At 40.3% G+C, this 19,834-nt stretch overlaps 2 protein-coding genes across 6 annotated transcripts in view; one reads left to right on the plus strand and one right to left on the minus strand.

Moving 5' to 3' along the window:
* The window catches only part of mctp1a (multiple C2 domains, transmembrane 1a), a 161,513-nt gene extending 157,194 nt beyond the window's left edge, over nucleotides 1-4,319 (minus strand). For 3 of the 4 annotated variants that reach the window (XM_038703636.1, XM_038703637.1, XM_038703635.1), the window contains exon 1: nucleotides 3,405-4,319. In XM_038703636.1, the coding sequence (XP_038559564.1) occupies nucleotides 3,405-3,941 (537 nt within the window). In that variant the 5' untranslated portion in view covers nucleotides 3,942-4,319. The remainder of the gene's footprint in view (nucleotides 1-3,404) is intronic. The other variant, XM_038703638.1, reaches the window with a different exon arrangement.
* Nucleotides 1,175-17,918, plus strand: fam81b (family with sequence similarity 81 member B). 2 transcript variants are annotated; one of them, XM_038703642.1, is made up of 11 exons: nucleotides 1,175-1,237; nucleotides 2,343-2,491; nucleotides 6,805-6,895; nucleotides 7,137-7,189; nucleotides 7,677-7,884; nucleotides 8,873-8,991; nucleotides 10,654-10,783; nucleotides 12,010-12,116; nucleotides 14,517-14,628; nucleotides 15,248-15,449; nucleotides 17,518-17,918. In XM_038703642.1, exons 4-11 carry the CDS (start codon nucleotides 7,146-7,148, stop codon nucleotides 17,646-17,648), a joined length of 1,053 nt encoding a protein of 350 aa, XP_038559570.1. In that variant the 5' UTR covers nucleotides 1,175-1,237; nucleotides 2,343-2,491; nucleotides 6,805-6,895; nucleotides 7,137-7,145; the 3' UTR covers nucleotides 17,649-17,918. The 2 variants fall into 2 exon arrangements, with proteins under 2 accessions (XP_038559570.1, XP_038559571.1); XM_038703643.1 differs by lacking the exon at nucleotides 6,805-6,895.
* Nucleotides 17,919-19,834: the final 1,916 nt, after the last annotated feature.

The raw sequence follows: 19,834 nt of genomic DNA on the forward strand, positions 1-19,834 counted from the left end.
GGATCTATAACACTTTGATGTGCTTTAAGGAGTTTAGAGTATCCCACTGAATCAAATTAAATGGATGGTACAGCACCTTTCTAGTCTTCTGACCACTCAAAGTGCTCTACATTACATGTCCCATTCACAGAGGCCAACATGCTCATCAGAAACAGAAACACATCTGGAGTAGTGTGCGGTTGTAGCCCAAGGACGCAAAGAGGAAAGCCGGGGATCAAACCAACAATCTTCTGATTAGTGGACATATTGTCAAACAGACCTATAGAGTCCAATCCATCCAGCAACACGAAACAAATCATTTGATCATGAAACCTATCACACTAGAGGCTATAATTCTCAGCTTTATCAGTGAAGTTTATGAACTACACTGCAGGTTTGAGTCTCTGTTTACAGCTGTTACTCTGTTAAAAGTAAAAAGTGTGTCAGCTATCTCATCAATGGGTCCATCGCTGGTTGAATGGCATCATAGATCCATGTATAAATCCTGTATGAAATGTGCTTGTCCAGGTGCAGTCTCGCTCCCTCACTCCCAGTAATTATTCCTATTAAAATATTTATGCAAAATAAATGAAATACACATTAGCAATCAAAATAAGTGTGCTACATGGATCCAATTAAGTATTTTTTTTACTAATATAGACAAGTTAGTATTAAGTTATTGAAAAAAAAAACACATCAGTATTGTGTCATTTAAGCAGTAGCTAATTTAACCCCCACTGGTTAAGCCAGAGGGCTTGGGGGTGACCTAACCGTCCTCCTGCCGCCACCCTGGGTGAGACTGAGTAAGAAGATGCTGCCTGATCCAGAGTGACTGTCAGTAGAAACCTCTGTGTAGAAAAGCTGAGTTGCAAGAGATAAATGCAAGTAGCCGACTGCAGCTCCAGTCTAAAACCCAGTGACACAGAGAAAGCAGTCATGAAGCAGTCCAAAAGAAATTTTGGGAAAGGTATTTTCCAGTGATTTAAATTTCTTCCCCACTCAGTGAACCAAGGGATTGTAGATACTATAGATGAATGCATGATTATTAGCTCATTGGAATTCAGAACCTGTATAATCAATTCTTTGTTGTTACAAGATCAGGGCAGAGTAAAGTATCTACCTCAAAATAAAGCTGAACCCCAGTAATATTTTCTAATAATGGACTTGAGACTCTATAAAATGACGTCTTTGCTGTACAGAGATGGGACAAGAAAGGAGAGGGCTTGGAGAAAAGTGAGCGAAACCATAGAAGTATATGGTAAGTTCTGAAAATATGTATGCCTATCTGATTCCCAGTTATACTATGATCCAAAGTGCTCATAAGAACACAATACAGTACTCATACTAACTCCTCTCAAAGCAAAAGACCGAACAAAAATAGATATGTTTTCTATGTCAGCAGGTGCTTTCCCCTGTCATGTTTTACAGTAATCTTCACACACACATACACACACTGCCCAGCACTGCAAGCAGCAAATGTTAAATATGCTAATTTTTTCCTCCATTGGATCAATATTGAAATTACTTAAAGAACTTGGCATTAATCCCTTCAATCACTTACTTTCCAAATCAAACTGAAATGGGATTTTGCCTATGTTCCATATATTCCTATTTCATTTATGAAATTGTGGCTTGGAGGTTTATGCACTTGCATTAGCAGTCACCTATTGCTGGATTTGTGGATGATTGTAAAAGTGTATGACTTTGAGTTATAATCCTTGTTGGGCTAGTAAAGTGTTTGGGCAGCAAATAAGTCCATCACCAAAATGCATATGTAAACAAATGCACATTTAAAATGGACCACCACATTTTTAGCTAAATTAGTGTTAGTGTTAGAGTGTAAATTAGTGTTATTGTTAGAATGTTTATTTGACTGACTTCATTGTCATATAATACTTGATTTTCCCTATTAATAAAGCATCTCTAATCTCACCTCATCTGATCTCATCTGATCTCATCTCTTCACTTCTTGTCCTCTCACTTAATCTTCACTTATCACACATCACATCATCATCTCTCATCTCTCATTTGACTTCCTCCCATCCCCTCATCACCTCTCATTACCTCTAACTGTCTGATCTGTCTTCATCACCTTTATTTATTTCACTCTACCATAACCTGAGAAGATGATGCTGTCACTGGGAGTAGTGTTTACCACTGCTCTCCTCTTTCCAGCTATGTGGAAAACTTATGAACATGGCAACAACAGGAGGCAACTAATGGCTCACGCTGAATGCTAAAACTTTATTTGGCAAAGTGAGATCTCTCTGTGCATTATGTAACTGACCTGGTAAGTGCTGTGATGAAGCTGCAGGATCAATTTCAATGAAGTCATTAATACTTGCTTTCTTTTACCCCTTCAGCTGAGTGCACTGCACTTCTCCAAGAGATTTAACGGATAAGAGATCTCTGGCCCCGACTTCAGCGGGGAGAAGTGTACTTATATGCTAAATCACTTTTAGACAGCGATCTGGATGATGTTCAGAAGCAGGTCTGGAGTACTTCAAGAGTGGTGAGATGAAAAGCTCATAACCGCTGCCACTGAAACAGAATGTGCTTATGGGCATGCCCACTGTATTTTCAAGCTGATTTCTATCGACAACAGAACAGCCTGTCTGAAATGACATGAAATAGCCTACTGTAGGACTAGGGAACTGGACTGCTACCAAGAGACAAGGCGTGGGTCTTTTTTTTTCTCTCAAAACGTTACTTCAGGGCTGTATGTCTTTTTTTTGTGAATGTAGCCTTCACAACTAGTGGCTGCCATATCCCTTTGATAATGTTTCTCCTACGTGGCACGCTGACTCAGCATGTTATTGTCGGTGGGAATATACTTCCCATCAGTCTCCAACACTGCTAGTGGCATGCCCGATAACCATTTGCCAACTGGCCACTTTTCATGAAAAGGAAAGCCATGTACCCTTGAGCATGCATGGGCCTTTTGCAGCCTCTGTCTACAGGGCAAGGACGCTGTGACAGATGGACTGTCCCTATAGTGGAAGCAAAGCGTGTGAGCAGGCAAGAGGAGGCAGTTAATGACATCAGAGCATGTAGTCTGTGTAGAAATCCTATCTTTAATTGTAATAACCTTATACACAGTCTGGATGTGTAGGGTATGGGGTGACCTGATGCCAAACCAAGCAGTTTGTGATGTGAGCTTGTTGCTGGTGATGATCACATAGGCCTACACTGGCATTTGCTGTAGTCATCTGGCCCATACAAGCCACAGGACAGAGTAAAGAAAGCAGTGGACTGGCAAATCGATGAGTGCATCACATGATACCAATGGTGAACACATCGCAGTACCATCATCATCCTTTATTTAATTTTTAGAGCAATGGATTTAATTTTTTTTTGCAATAACCTTACTCGGTAGTAGCAGATAATCTACGAGATGCGTATTTTGCCACATGATCTTTACTCACAGAATCACTTGCGTTTTTACGCAGCTGCTCCTCCTCTCCCCCCACCGCGGCCGGGTCCACCACCAGTTTCTCGAAGCACGCCGAGCCGAGAGAGGAGCTCTTCTGCTGATACGTGATCAGCTTGGATACGGGGAGTTTGGGGCTTCCGTGCGCCGCCAGCTCGGGTTTGCTCCCCGTGGCTCCAGAAGCTGCGCCAAGGGGGTGTAGCAGAGGCTGTCCGTCGCTGCTGGTACCCGGGACCGCGTCGCTTCCAAGGGACTTCTTATCTCCTTCAAAAGGCGCCGGCGGAGAGCAGCACAGATTCGGCTGAGACGACGAAAACACCCGGTCCATTTGTTTCTTTTTCCTCTTAAACATCCATAACCCCGATTCCTTTTTGCTGCCCTCCGCGCCCCCGGCACCCCGACGCTCCGATCCCAGTTTAGGACTGAGCCAAGGCTTGGTTTTCTCCTGGAAATTCTTCCACATCCTCCGCTGGTAGGACAGAGACTCTTGTCCCTTGGCGGTGCCCTCATCTTTAGGTGATTTTTGCTCCATGGTGCCTGTGCAGCAGCCAGCCAGCCTGAGCACACACCGAATTGTGGAAAGATGTCACAGTTGGGCTACTGCAGCTCGGGAGCACTTCCACTGATGATCAGTTCAGAGCGCCAGGACGGAGACGCACAGTGTGATGATGGAGGGGGTGTTGTAGAATGCCTATGCAAGCAGCACTGTAAATATTATGCCCCACACTATGCCACACGCTTGTCAGACGGCAAGCAGTACTATCTATTGAAGATTTATCTCTTCTTAGTCGTGAAGTTGGAGCACATGCAGTGACGTCTGCAAGATTACTGCTTGGTAAATGCTCTGCTTGGTCGTTGATCGTCTTTGCGTCCCTGCTTTTTCAACTGTGCTTTACCAGGGTTTAGTCAACTTCCCCATTAATTGTTATATTCAAATGAAGGACGAAGGCTGCACCGCGCCTCCCTCTGGCCAGCCATGTCACTTGACTGGATAATCTGCATGCTGGTGATTGCATAACGCAACCCACAATGCCTCGTGGATATGTTTATAATTCAACTGTAGATCCCCTATCACCCCTATCTGAATTTATCTTTTTGTAGTTTGATAGGTCTATGTGTTGTTTATGCATGGTCATTAACAGCCTCTAGATTCACTCCTTCAAAGCATTGACCTTGGTAAATCTAGAGCTGACAGCACTTCTGAAACCTTTGAGGTTTTAAGGACTTGTCCTCTTCTGTGACATGTGGATGTCCCCGCACTGTCACCATGTCTGGATATGTTCTCTCTGTCAAATAGGTCACGCTTCAGTGAACGTTATCACCGGCATGCAGCAGCGAGTAGGCAGCTCTGAACAGCCTCAGAAGCTGTGCTGTGTGTATAATACGCTCATTACGTCTTCCCCTCTGGCCCTTGTTTCAGTGCTGGCCTGTTCCGTCCCCCTGGTTAACACGGTGCCCACTTTCACATAAACAAACACACAGAGACACTAATTACACAAATGAATACCTCTCTCCATCTAACGCTCTGTAGCGCACATGTACACACAGACGTAAGAGGTCACAGAATGACCTTTTATCTGCAAACAGGGCAGATGAAATTTTACTTTGAGCAAGGAAAATACAAATGGGACTGTTATAACTGGATGAGCACAAGTCTTTAAAAGATGCTTTCATGGACATTTATTCATGTAAGACAGTCATACGACCATGTCGTTGCTTGCAGGAGTAATGGTGAAGGTGATGTAGCTGATAAAGCCTTCTGTTGCAAGCTCTTGGTCTTGACCCTCTAATAGTGAGAAAATGATTAAAAATGGTATGTGGGTAATTAGAGCAACATTGACTTTATAAAAGAGGGCTTCATATAACTTCTTTAACCTTTATGACATATGACATATAGACATGAGTAATCTGGATGTATGTCAAACATTGAATGAGAAGTCAATAATGAGCTTTGTTGAAGCTTGGGATCACTTTGGTTGATATCTCATCCATACTACAAAATAAAATGCTTTATTTAAAATCAGGAGAGCACTGGCAGCAACACAGTCAACTGCACTGAACCCCTCTTTCATTTAAGTAGATGGAGATGAGCATATGAGCCAACAGTTCCTTTCAACTACCATTGGGCTAACAGGGATAACTGATGAGTCTGCAGGGAGCAGGCCTTTACTGTTAATGATTCTGGTACTGTTGATATGACACTAGTCCACAGTGTGTGTGTGTGTGTGTGTGTGCACGCATGCTCCTGTAGAATCATGTTCTTCCACTGGGTGCAATTAGATATAATTCAGTGGCACTACTGAATGGACTGCGTTCACGCTGTATGACAATGTAAAAGGAAGTTTTTCCTTGCCTCTGTCACCTAGTGCTTGCTCTTGGTGGGAATTGTTGGGCTTCTGTAAATAACATCATAGAGTATGGTCTAGACCTGCTCTTTTATGAAAAGCGCTGTGAGATAACTGTTGTTGTGATTTGGCGCTATATAAATAAAATTGAAGTGAATTGGATAAGTTCGTGGTTAAGTGAAACATGATAAGGCCATTTTCACTCTAGGTGTTGAATCATGCCTGTCATAATGCATTAAGTCAGGTAGCTAGTTATATTGTGTGCAGTGAAACAGCAGACGGATGGCAGATCTGATGCCTTTAATGATGTGGCAGTAATATTTTCTTACTACCTGTTCCAAGTTCAAATTAACCCCAATGAAAGGCTACATTGAAGTAATCCTTCAAATGATCCGAATGAGTCTGAGATTTAGTTTATCTATGTAAAAATATATGGCTGCTGTGTGGCAAAATATTTTGGGTTGTTATAATGTGTTTATGATTTGAATGTGGATTAAAACTATTTGTTGGAATTTTAATCAAACGCTAATACACTCCTTAAGTAATAACTTCCACATGTAATCTGTAATTAGCAACCCTGAATCGCATTAGAAGGACCAACCCAAGAGGACTTGATTACTGTACTTCACAGATAAATGCAATTAATTAATGAAAACTTTAAACCATTGATGATTAGGGTATTTATTTATATCACGATTAAGCTCACTCTAGTGAAAGAGGGTGCCAAGTACAAAAATTTATATAAATTAGAGAAAAGCGATACTCATGAAGTGAAGAACTGTTTTAATTTCAGTATCTACAAAGTAATCAACCATCCAGGTCATAGAATATGTAGAGGAACTAACTCAAAGGCAGCTGGACTCTTTAATTGCCTGCAGTTGCCTTTTGCATTGAGGTTTGGGTTTTTTTCGTGAGTTGTTTTGAGAATTTGCTACTTTCCTAAGTAATAGTATGTTCACACTCACACAAGGTTTAGATGAGTTAAGCTGCTTCACCAAGTCTACAATGCATCATTCTCGCATTACTGTGTTGACAAATACACACTGGCAGGCAGGCACACCCCTCTCAAGGAGACCACAGTTACCAAGTGACAACACAAAACACATGAACTCAAGAGCCAGCTGAAGAAAAGCACAGGCCTGTGAGTATTCTGAAATTTAAAAAAGCTAAAAATGACTGTTGTTTTAAAAAAAGGGAACAGTTATGCCATCATATGAGTCTGGTTATGCCAGGACTATAAAATGTTTGTTCTGTTTACTTTAACAATAAGCAATGATAATATATTTAACAGAGCAGTAATGTTACCAGCACAGATTAGAAATGTATTTGAATTAAAACTACTGTATATCACACCAAAATATGTAACATGTTTTTCTTTTTAGACAAGAAGAATGTCACACAAGTCAAAGTTACAGCCCTATCAGAATCGCACCAGGTAACATATTTTGTTGAATGACTGTATTTTATATTTCCATTCATTTTAACCATTTTACGGTACCTTCATATTTTTCATCTTCCTTAGTTCGTGTGTGTCACTAATTCATTTCTAAAATCAATCTGATGGAAATACAGATGGGAACCACCAGTGACCTTTCTAACAGCACTATGAATCACATTGATCAAAGTAATCCTTAATCCATAGTAGCATCAGGCAGGGTGAGACCGCATGCACAGACATGAAGTCTATGAGAGATCTGGTTTGAGGACGACCTTAGAGTAAGACCAATTCAAATCAGTGCACCTTCATTATTCTTCTGGGACTTTTACTGTAAATGTTTTTTTTCTTTTAATTCCTGAAGGTATTCCTGAGATCTCTTGACTTTTCATGATTTGCAATAAATATAATATAAATAAAATAAACAACTTCTAAAAGGTTGTGAGTCAGAGCTTGTCCTTCTGTGTCTGTTTACTTCCTGATTAAGACCCGATGTCTTGGAGGGTCGTCTGAGCGGTCAGGAGAGGACACTGGCTGTGCTGCTGGAGCAGGCTTTTAGGATTAAAGAGGAGGTGGCAGCAGGTCTGCAGTCCACCCAGGGCTCCGTCCAGGTCGAGGCACTTTCCCGCAAGCTTCTGGAGAATCACATACTGACCATCACACGCATTGTCAAGCAGCTTAGCAAGGACATCCAGGTATAAATGGGTAGATGGTGGAGGTTAGTGGGCTAGGCTTTTGTTATATGCAGATTCCATTAATACACTTATTTGATGTACTATAGCCATGCATCCTGTAGCCTTGTTTTTATTCTCAGAACTATCTTTAATGTCTTATTATCTGGATAAAGTCATCATCTTGATTCTTCTCATTCTTTTATCTGCCATCCACTTTTCTCCTCATCTGTTTTGATGTGCAGCACACGCCGCACCCTCACAAACAAACTCACAGCTGATTTGATTACACCTGATAGAATGGTGCAGCGTCTGAGCAAAGCCTGCCTGCCTCCTCACCATCATCAGCGTGCGGATATTTTGTCTGTATAAGCAAAAAATTCATAATGTACACAGTATGTGGTTAAATAAATACTGCCGGGTTATGCACCAACCTCAGAAAAACAGCAGTCAGAAGAATTAGTGGGAAGTGCTCTTAAATTTGACTCATAAAACAAATATTTTATGAGTCATCTTTGGAGTGTTTGGAGTGATCTTTGGCTGAGCAGAACATCTCAAGCCACACTGAAATACAAAAATGAAATACGTAAGTTAATCAGTGCATACCAAATGGTCCATTAACATGATTAGAGGGTGTCGTTATCTGAGATATTACATGAATGCCTAAGAGCTAATTAATTCTGCATATGAAGAAGTAATAAGCTAAGTCGTGATGTGAATATGCTGCTAAATAAAATTAAAGGAACATCACACAATCTCTATTTGCTTTCAAGATAAGACAGAGGGTCTTCTCCTTGATGTTGGGTTATCAGAGATGTTGGTCAGTATTAAGTTGTCAACGAAGGACACGTGGTAGTTTTACCCACAATTGTTATTTTGACAGCATTAAAGTGACTGAAAGGGAATTAACACACTAATATCTATTATCATCCTTTGTTTCCTGCCATATTTCCACATGTGTATTTTGTTTCACATGTACATGAAAATTACTTGTGCCATTTGTTCTGAGCAGGCCCTGGAGCAACAGCTCGCCCAGCGGGACTCCATCACATCTGGAACCACAATGGCTGTTCAAAGCTTGGATCAGAAGAGCATGGCTAGTATTGGAGACTTGAGAGGAAGAGTAGCCAGGTATGCACACCAGGCCTGGGTCAAATAATGTATAAAAACAACCAAAGTAAAAACTGTACAGAGGACTGACTGTCAAGTGCTAGCAGATAAAAACTTTCCTCCACAGCATTATTGGACTTGTACAAGTATTAAGACTCAGGTCTGATGCACAAGTTATTTGACTGATTAACATTACTTGCTGATATCCTACTTGTTTTTCTCTCCCGCTAATAAAGTGCAATTGCATAATCTGCATTCTGTCTGGCAGCTCTTCACAGGGTCACAACTTCCAATCCGCCATGGCTTCACCTCTCAGACTCTCGCAGAGACGCACACATTCATTATTTTGTTCTCACCAGAGAGAAGTTTCTAGGTTTGAACACACTAGCACTTGCTTCATTATTTTGTGGCTGTGCAGATTGCGGTTAATAGACTGGATTGCTGAAGAGAGGTACTTGCAGTGGTGTGTGGTGTTTATGCTGTGTAGCTATAGGCTGAATTCTTTTGAACATCCCTGGCAATCATTGGTCAGCGCATCTGAGATAATTTAACTTGTCTTCAGACGGTAGGTCAAAGATGTAGTGTTATTTTGTGAATATCTTGTTTCACAACGGGCCTGCCTCCTCCGTGGTGTGAAGAGAGGGAAAATTGCCTATTACTCAACAAACAGTTGATTTATTGTCCGATAAATACTGCAGAAAAACTACACCCACTCAGTCTAATGGCCTCTTGTATGTTAGTCATAAATAATTAAGTAAGTTAGGAGCCAGTTTTTTTTTAATAAACTGTATTGTTCTGTGCAAGCTCTTTATGGAAGGACTGTAGTGGTCTACAGAGAAATAACCAAAATTTTACACTGGGCATCTCTACAATTTACTGCTACGATGTTTGGCTGATGAGCTGACATTGTATTTTATCCCAAATATATTACATTACATTTATTCATTTAGCTGACGCTTACAGCTGCTATACATGTCAGAGGTCGCACGCCTCTGGAGCAAGTAGGGGTTAAGTGTCTTGCTCAGGGACACAATGGTGGCTGGGGAATTGAACCTGGGTCTTTCACACCAAAGGTAGGCGTATTATCCATTGCATCATCGCAACCCATCGCCATATTGACAAACACAAACACGCAGTAACCCTGATAGAGACAGGGAGAGATAGTATTTAGCTTAGTGATGGCATCTTAAATTAAGCACAGGAAGGAATACAGCTATATAGCAATGCTGATAATAAGGGTCCGCACGGTTCATACTTATCACACAAGTATTTTACGGCAATCTGCTGATTGTATTTGGTGATAAATCTAATAAACTAGATTTCTTATTTGATTGGTTGTCACACGTGCCTGTGTTTTTATCTGTAATTCAACAGATACAAACACGTGGAACAACATTCAAATGTGTTTGTTCAGCATTCAAAGGATAAACTATCACTACTGAGGATTCAGCAGAGCCTTCATTAGCCATTAGCTTGCCTAGGAAAGTATTGATGAGGGCAGCTGTCTGATTTCTTTCCATGTTTGACTACCATCTGAAGTGTGTGTGTTTCAGTAAAATGCATCATTCCTGTTTTCTCCAGCCTTTTGCTCATCTCTCTGACTTCACACATTTCCTTAACTCCCTCTCCATCCCACAGTTCTCATTCAGTGGTCCCTCTCTGCTTCCTCACCTATTATCTCAGGTGTGATGCCAGCATTGCCAAGCTGAGCGCTGATGCGAGCTCTGGGGAGCAGCAGCTGATTAGACTACAGAAGGTGGTGGCAGAGCTCAGGTCAGCTGTGGCTGTACGGCTGAAAGAGCTGGAAGTCAAGGTGAGAGATGGTGCTTCAATGCTGATTAAGGGTTTGGCAGCAGTTTAGCCGAAGTCGACACTATGTGTGAAGCAGCTACACCAGTGCCAAAAAAAGAAAATCTTATTAAATTAAATACTTATTAAAATGTTTCTTTATTTCTGTGACATTCAAGACATCCAAGATTGGCAGAACAGTGCATTCTGAAATCTGGAATATTATACTATTTAATAGATTACTATGAATTTGTGGTTGTGTTTATCGCTAATTAGCAAATGTTAGCATGCTAACAAGCTAAACTAAAATGTTGAACATGTTAAACATTATATCTGTTAAACATCAGGATGTTAGCATGTGTTGAGCATGTGAGCATGTTAGCATGCTGGCATTAACATTTAGCACAATCATGTCTAAATGCAGATTCAAATACCCGCTAACCTGGCTGTTGCCACTTAATCTTGTTCTTATATTTCTTAAATTATGCGGTATTACTCTAAATAGCTAAATCTTCAGCCCTAACCTAATCTTTACCCCTCCTCTGTTTTAACACACACACACACACACACACAGTGATGAGCCTTGGATTCATTCTCATCTCAAAGTCTCGAATGATGTTCTTCTTTGTGAATTTATCAGGTATTAGGATTCCAGTCATTTAAATGCTGCTTGCAAGAAGGAAATATGAATCTGAAAATATAGACAGAGGAAGTATTTTGACAGGATGGATGGCTGTTTGACATCTGATTTGGAGCTTATTGCTGCTGAGTGAGATAGGCTTTATCAAGTAAAATCAGAGGCTCCAGCACAACCACAGACTCTTAAAGAGTAATTGAGATGTGAAACTAATTCAATCGTCTCTCCATAAACAGCTTTATTGCCCTTTGTGTCAAATTTTCTTTATAAGATCCATGTTGTAAAATGTACTAAACTGCCTTGAACACATACACAGACAGACAGGTTCAGCCTGCACTCAGCTCTGGTGGTGGGACACAGTGGTAAATCATTGCAATGACAGCACATTAGCTGTGAAGCAGTGGTCAAGCATGTACCATAAAGATAATTGGAAATGTAGAGAAAGTGGGTCACCGCTGTTACTCCCAGTCCTGACTGGCCACTGGAGTGATGCAGTAGCTCAATCAGCTTGACTAAGCAAATCACAAAGGGTAAAGGTCATATCATGGAGCCGGCACCACAAGATAATCCACTGTCACACAACAGCATGTGTTTGTGTGTTTTCCTTTTTCCAGCTTCATCATGACCTGGGGAAACTGGAGGCCTCATTGTCAGAGCTTTCCCAGGGTCAAAGGAGCTCCATGTCTGATTTGCATATAAAAGTTAAACTACTAGAGGCCAGGTATGTTCGTTAATTAAAGAACAAATACAACCCAAACACACCCAGGTTACTTGTTATAACACTTTCCTTTGATGTCATCTTTCGTCTCTTTTCTTGGAGTGACCTCTGACATTAAGAGCTACATAGTTAGCTGTGATTAGGAGTAAAAAAAAAACAAGTGAAGACAGAAAAAATGGTTCTGTCGGTAACAAACTACAGTTTGTTAATGACAGTACATAACAGTTACACAGCAACACATATTATCAGGCGGTCCTATTTGTTCATGCAGACATACAGTACACACTGCTACAACATATCCTTACTGGGATTCACCTGATTATCAACCCTGTTTGGGGGAAATTGGGCTGCTGCTAAACCTGCAAAAGTTTATTTGTAATTTATAATAATATTTACATGTAGATAGGTTTTCACAATAATTGGCTTAGTCTTAAGGGACTTATTCAAGCAATCTGATAATAAAGAATTGCAGCAATCCAGCCTAAAAGTAACAAGAAAAAAACGTAATTCCTCCTGAATTTACTTTCTCAAGGAATATTCTGTATTCAGTGTGCTTATGACTGGGAAGTAGCGCCATTATCTTATTTGCCGTTTAGCAGGGCTTCACAAGTGATTTCTTTTTCTTTTTCATTCTTCCCAGACTCACATAATAAAGACAAATCTGACTTACTAGTTTGCTTATCAAATCCCCACTCCTAACTCTCTCTACGGCTGTTTCAAGCTGGACATTTCAGAGCCATGGCAGTCTCATAATATTGATGCCAGAGGCTCAGAAAAACTCTTGGTTAAGTTGATTTACTGATCCAGCTGATAAATAATCTCAATTGGCAGCAATATGCAAAATGAATCACCTGGTCTCAACATGGGGGAAACAGAAGCAGAGACGTGTTCTGTTTAGTAATGTAGATCTGTAATAGAAACCAGGTCACTGATCAAAAGAACAATAGATACAAATAGGTGAAGCAAAACACTGCCTACACACACCCAATAGAAGGCCAGCCGTCCACAGGATGTGATTTTGTCAAAGGACATCTTACATTACTTGACTGTAACTTCTGTCTTGATGTTGGCCAGAGCAACAATCTAGCTTGTTCTATTGCTCACAGTACAATGCCACTGACAAAAAAATCAAACTGTGTTTGATAATATGTATCAGATAAGCTCAAGAACAAAACAACTTGGATGCACTGAATGGAGGCACACTGACTCCAGAGAAATGATAAACCCCCATGGAGACAGGTGGATTCTGAAAGCTCATCTAACATGGCCAAATCAGCTGTCATGTTGTTTTGCGTACTCCTGGTTTAACAACTGTCAACATTAGCTGAATTAGCCTGGCAGCGTGGTTTCTGAGGCAGCAACATGTAGAGTTAAAGTAATTTACAGCAGGAGTCTGATTTGTATTTGGTCAAACACGGACACACATGCAGTGAAGCCTTGACATTTGCCTCATTGATTTTCTCATTTAGGAAGAATCCCATATATTGGAGCAATAAGTGGAAAGAAGATCAATTGAATTGAAGTTCCAGTGTGTTATACTGTACATGATAGAAAAGTTCACCCAAGAGAGACTGCATTGTCTCCTAGACTACGATAGAGCCCACACAATATTTCACTCAGCATGTCAAAGGTTGCTGCTTTCATCTGAGACACATGCTAACATTGTTGACCCAATGGGCTATGTGAGTGAAATGAGCTACATACAGCTATATAAGTGGCAACCTCTTAAGGTGAACAATAAGTGTTTCTTAACTGCTCATGCATTGTGCATCTCTAATGCATACATGTATGCTTATGTTTGCATGTGTACTGATGTGCATTCAGCAAATAGCTGAATTGTGTGAATATGAGCTTGTTTGCACCCAACCACAGAGTAACCGTGCTCTTCCTGCTGCAGCTAGCATCAAGTCGACCAAAACAAGCAGCTCTATTGCTGAGGAAGTCTCACCTCTTATTACCAAAGAGAAAACACAATTCTGAACACTGACTTTCAGACAGCATTGACCAACTGAACATCAAGCATCTTGCTTTTAAAATAAAGTGACAGAATAACTGTTATTGATTTATGATTGACATTCTGTTTTCCCACTACAGATGTTTTACTTAATGTAAGACAAGGAGGTGCCAATAAAATAATAGTTATGGAAATTCTTATTACAATGGCAAGCACCAAACAGTGCCAAGTAAGAACTGTATATAATGGGCTATACATTTACAGCAAGCATTGCTCAGGTTCAGGTATTAGTCAGTTTACTCTTCATGCATCATTTATAATCTAATCCACTAATGGTGCTTTCAGTGTCTAGAAAGACACCAAAAAATGCAGCTTGCATCTTCTGTGACTGCATTTTCAAAGTAAACTATATTTCTCTTCTACTCTCTCTTTTCCTGATGGCTTGGCAGGATGTCAGGTGAACTGAAGGAAGCCAATGAGCAGACAGATTTGCTGAGGAAGTGGACAGAACAACAGCTCAACAGCTCAGTCCAGCACTGCACACAACAGCAGGACAAAATGGTACTGTAGCTGTCCACAATAACAAAATGCAAGTAATACTGCGCAGGTCACATTCAGTATATAGTATATCTGTACATTTTGTCTCCTTTTCCTTCACTGTCATTCAAGTTTTTTCATGCGTCTGCATTCAAGTTGTTAGGGTTCTGCTAGAGACAACAACTTTTTGTGTGTGTGGTCTAAATGTGCATACTTCAGTCACACATTTGGAGCTGTGACTCAGCAAGAAAAAAATTACTTACTGAAAAGGATAATGAGCTGGAACAGATGCTGAGGGTTGGGGTGAGTATGGGTGAGCTTTTCCAAGGTGCCCTATATGTCATCATTAAATGAACTATGAGACCTACCTGTCATATAATTACACACTTAGTAAAGAGGCTGTTGCTTCTTGCACCTTCTCCAGTTTTACTTTTTATTCTTTTTTTCTTTTTACATACTTTTTACTTTACATTTTTTTACAACAGCACCTTCTTTTTGTTTAATGCCACAGATTAAAAATAATATTCAGGACTGGTCAGGTACACAGTGTGAAGAATCAAAACCTGTTGTGCAATCCTGTAAGTTTGAAATTTTAGTGTGTGTGTGTGTGTGTGTGTGTGTGTGTGTGTGTGTTCTGCTTCAGTTAGAGGTCGCATCTAGATTAGCTGACCAGCTACATGCTCTGGTGGCCCGTGTGGAACAGTTTGAGATCCAGCAAAACCAGGCCGACCACAATCAGACAGATCAACTGAAACACTCTGAGACCAAACTCAGTAAAAGAATAACCTCAGTGGAGAGCAGCCTTCATCAGGAGCTGCATCTGCTCAAACAGGAAAACCACAAAGGTGGGTGATCGCTGTTGTTAACCTGAATCTGATTGAGCGTACATTTCACTTGCTGAAGACAAAACTGAAAGGAAAATGCCGCAAGAACAAGCAGGAACTAAAGACAGTTGCAGTACAGGCCTGGCAGAGCATCACCAGGGATGAAACCCAGCGTCTGGTGATGGCTATGCGTTCCAGACTTTAGGCTGTAATTGACTGCAAAGGATTTGCAACCAAGTATTAAAAAGTGAAAGTTTGATTTATGATTGTTAATCTGTCCTATTACTTTTGGTCCCTTAAAAAGTGGGAGGCACATATACAAACTGTTGTAATTCCTACACCGTTCACCTGATTTGGATGTAAATACCCTGAAATTAAAGCTGAAAGTCTGCAGTTAAAGCACATCTTGTTTCTTGTCATTTCAAATCCATTGTGGTGGTGTATAGAGCCAAAAAGATTAGAATTGTGTCGATGTCCCAATATTTATGGACCTGACTGTACGTCAAGGAAAAAATGCACATGCAAGAACGCTTCACAAAAGAGTCAGAAACAGAGAGAGAGGCTGTTCATAATTAGTCATAAATTGAAGTCACCTGACTACTTGACTAATATGGTTAATTAACTTTGCCCACAAAGGAGATGCATAATGTCCCAGTTAAGTTGACAGTGGTCAGTGCCTTGGTGGTGACATCTTAAATTAAGCATGAGAAGTGAGCTTTATTTGAACTATTCTGGTAGTAAGGGCAGCAGAGCTCACATACACAGGAGGCAACATGCCTGATTCAGAAGCCTTTTAACTCACCCATGTAGTTTCATCAAATATTTACATTTGCATACATTTTATTCTTAGTGTTGACAACCACCACATGAAGTGGGTTTGTGTATTTCTCTTAGTTAGGTGGAATTATTTAAATTATTTAAAGGTGAAACTTGACTATGCAACCTGATCAGAGGTAGTACGTTGATTACATTTACAATTAGGGCATTTAGCTTACATATTACATATCGAAGAGACATGGTCAGCTGAGCCAATCAAGCTCCTCTCTCTCTTTATGTGACACAGAAAATTACCAGCAACTCATTTAATTGCAAATACAGTATTTTTTTAAAAACAGATTAAATTAGATGGACATGAGTTACAGTTGCGTTCATGTAGCCACCTCAAAGCCAATAAGCCATAGGACATGATATATGAATACATAGCTATCCAGGTAACCCAACTCTGCATCAAGCTGCTGTAGACATCCATCCCCATCTCAACGCTGTGCCAATTGGAAGCTCATTTCCCAGGAGCCCAGGCACAATACCTCAAACCTTCCTCTCTTTCTGTCCACCTCTCTCAGTCTCCAGCTCTTATTAAAGTGTAGACAAATAAAAAAGTGGCAAACCCCTCACTCTGTAAATAAGAGCAGGGTTAAATTACTCTATGAATCACCACTCAGGCACCTCAACTCAGTGCTAGAGCTCTATCAATTCATCCATCCATCCATCACTCTACTTTAAGTATAAGATGAAAAGATGGAAGGAGAGTAATACAGCAGAGAAAAGCAATGCATAATTGATGAGTGTCGTAAATATTAGTGGCAAGACAGGCGGGGAGGCTGAAAGAGATGGAGAGAGATTTAATATCCCATCTTGTACAAGAAAGTTTATCGCTCCACATCACAGTTCACAGTCACTGAAAATTACTTCTTAGAGTGCATGCAATATTGATTGAGCAATTTTAGGCAGCATGATGTTCTTAACTACCCAATGAAGTCACGATAAACAGATATCACCAGGATATCAGAGACAGGCAAAAAACACATCAGCATCATTAAATGAATTGAAACTCAAACGAAATGTAGCAGATTTTTACAACTGTTACCATAGCAGTAAATGAAACATGGTTAGAATCACAAAAAATAACTGTCACAAAGCTATTCTTATATACAGTATCTCATGTAAGCGCTGTACAGGCAGACCAAAGCCCAACTCAGTATCAATGTAACACCTCAATCACCAGCAGTATTCAGGGAATAATTTCACCTCAAATGCATTATGTCTGGTGATGCTCTGCTCACCCTGCCCAACCTTCTCTTTTGGACAGGGTTCCTGTCTGTGCACGATGCCATTGAGTCCCTGAGGCAGATTTGTGACATCAAATCCCGCCTTGACAAGGAGAAGCTTCAGAAGGATATCAGGCACATCTGCAGCAAGGTGGCAGATCTCAATGACTGAAGAGGAGCCCCTTGTTACTGTCGCAAAGAAGCAATGGCTTGAGTCACATATTTTAAACCTAAAAAGCATGCCAGAATGTCAGTGATCGTGTTAATTGGTTACTGGCTATCTTTATTCACATCTTATTTTGAGTCCACAGTTATTTAGACTATGGCAATATATAATTTATCACTGTTTGAAAGAGTAATAACCTTGAGATTTGAAGTGACAAATCTTTTGTGAAATGTGAGGCAACTTGATTACATAAATCAGATACTTTGGTGAAAGAGATTTTTTAAAGCCATTCATTTTTGCCAATGTCAATGACAAGTGTATTTAATTTTGTTATATTTAAAAAAAGAATTTTAAAAGTCTACCATTTTACTTTAATTTTTTTTTTTTAACCTTCAAACAAAGAATTCAGCCATGATTGTAATTTCTGAGATAAGAACACTATTGTATTAATTATATTGACACACACACCACATTTATATAAAATGAACAGACCAGTTTTAGTGCTTAAGATTCCCCCCCCCCCCCTCCCCCAATCGTGACAAAACGTATACAGGGTGGTCACAGGATATACAGGTGTTGGTCATATAATCAGAATATCATCAAAAAGTTGATTTATTTCAGTAATTCCATTCAAAAAGTGAAACTTGGATATTATATTCATTCATTACACACAGACTAATATATTTCAAATGTTTATTTCATTTAATTGTGATGATTAAAACTGACAACTAATGAAAACCCCAAATTCAGTATCTCCGAAAATTAGAATATTACTTAAGACCAATACAAAAAAAGGATTTTTAGAAATGTTGGCCAACTGAAAAGTATGAACATGAAAAGTATGAGCATGTACAGCACTCAGTACTTAGTTGGGGCTCCTTTTGCCTGAATTACTGCAGCAATGCGGCGTGGCATGGAGTCGATCAGTCTGTGGCACTGCTCAGGTGTTATGAGAGCCCAGGTTGCTCTGATAGTGGCCTTCAGCTCTTCTGTATTGTTGGGTCTGGCATATCGCATCTTCCTCTTCACAATACCCCATAGATTTTCTATAGGGTTAAGGTCAGGCGAGTTTGCTGGCCAACTAAGAACAGGGATACCATGGTCCTTAAACCAGGTACTGGTAGCTTTGGCACTGTGTGCAGGTGCCAAGTCCTGTTGGAAAATGAAATCTGCATCTCCATAAAGTTGGTCAGCAGCAGCAAGCATGAAGTGCTCTAAAACTTCCTGGTAGACGGCTGTGTTGACCTTTGACCTCAGAAAACACAGTGGACCAACACCAGCAGATGACATGGCACCCTAAACCATCACTGACTGTGGAAACTTTACACTGGACTTCAAGCAACGTGGATTCTGTGCCTCTCCTCTCTTCCTCCAGACTCTGGGACCTTGATTTCTAGAGGAAATGCAAAATTTACTTTCATCAGAGAACATAACTTTGGACCACTCAGCAGCAGTCCAGTCCTTTTTGTCTTTAGCCCAGGCGAGACGCTTCTGATGCTGTGTCTTGTTCAAGAGTGGCTTGACACAAGGAATGCGACAGCTGAAACCCATGTCTTGCATACGTCTGTGCGTGGTGGTTCTTGAAGCACTGACTCCATCTGCAGTCCACTCTTTGTGAATCTCCCCCACATTTTTGAATGGCTTTTGTTTCACAATCCTCTCCAGGGTGCGGTTATCCCCATTGCTTGTACACTTTTTTCTACCACATCTTTTCCTTCCCTTGGCCTCTCTATTAATGTGCTTGGACACAGAGCTCTGTGAACAGCCAGCCTCTTTAGCAATGACCTTTTGTGTCTTGCCCTCCTTGTGCAAGGTGTCAATGGTTGTCTTTTGGACAGCTATCAAGTCAGCAGTCTTCCCCATGATTGTGTAGCCTACAGAACTAGACTGAGACCATTTAAAGGCCTTTTGAAGGTGTTTTGAGTTAATTAGCTGATTAGAGTGTGGCACCAGGTGTCTTCAATATTGAACCTTTTCACAATATTCTAATTTTCTGAGATGCTGATTATGGGGTTTTCATTAGTTGTCAGTTATAATCATCAAAATTAAAAGGAATGAACACTTGAAATATATCAGTCTGTGTGGAATGAATGTATACATTATTCAAGTTTCACTTTTTGCATGGAATTATTGAAATAAATCAACTTTTTGATGATATTCTAATTATATGACCAGCACCTGTATATCCAGGC

This window comes from Micropterus salmoides, unplaced genomic scaffold (genome assembly GCF_014851395.1).
Source record: "Micropterus salmoides isolate LMB-PRFRI ecotype aquatic unplaced genomic scaffold, ASM1485139v1 Ms_hic_scaffold_7, whole genome shotgun sequence".
Classification (NCBI taxonomy): Eukaryota; Metazoa; Chordata; class Actinopteri; order Centrarchiformes; family Centrarchidae; genus Micropterus; species Micropterus salmoides.

Excerpts from the sequence above, each read along its gene's own strand:
- fam81b (XM_038703642.1), top strand. The coding sequence starts at position 7,146 with ATGTCACACAAGTCAAAGTTACAGCCCTATCAGAATCGCACCAG. Across the intron at positions 7,885-8,872 it reads AGCTTAGCAAGGACATCCAG|GCCCTGGAGCAACAGCTCGC; the intron begins GTATAAATGGGT and ends TGTTCTGAGCAG. Across the intron at positions 12,117-14,516 it reads GTTAAACTACTAGAGGCCAG|GATGTCAGGTGAACTGAAGG; the intron begins GTATGTTCGTTA and ends ATGGCTTGGCAG.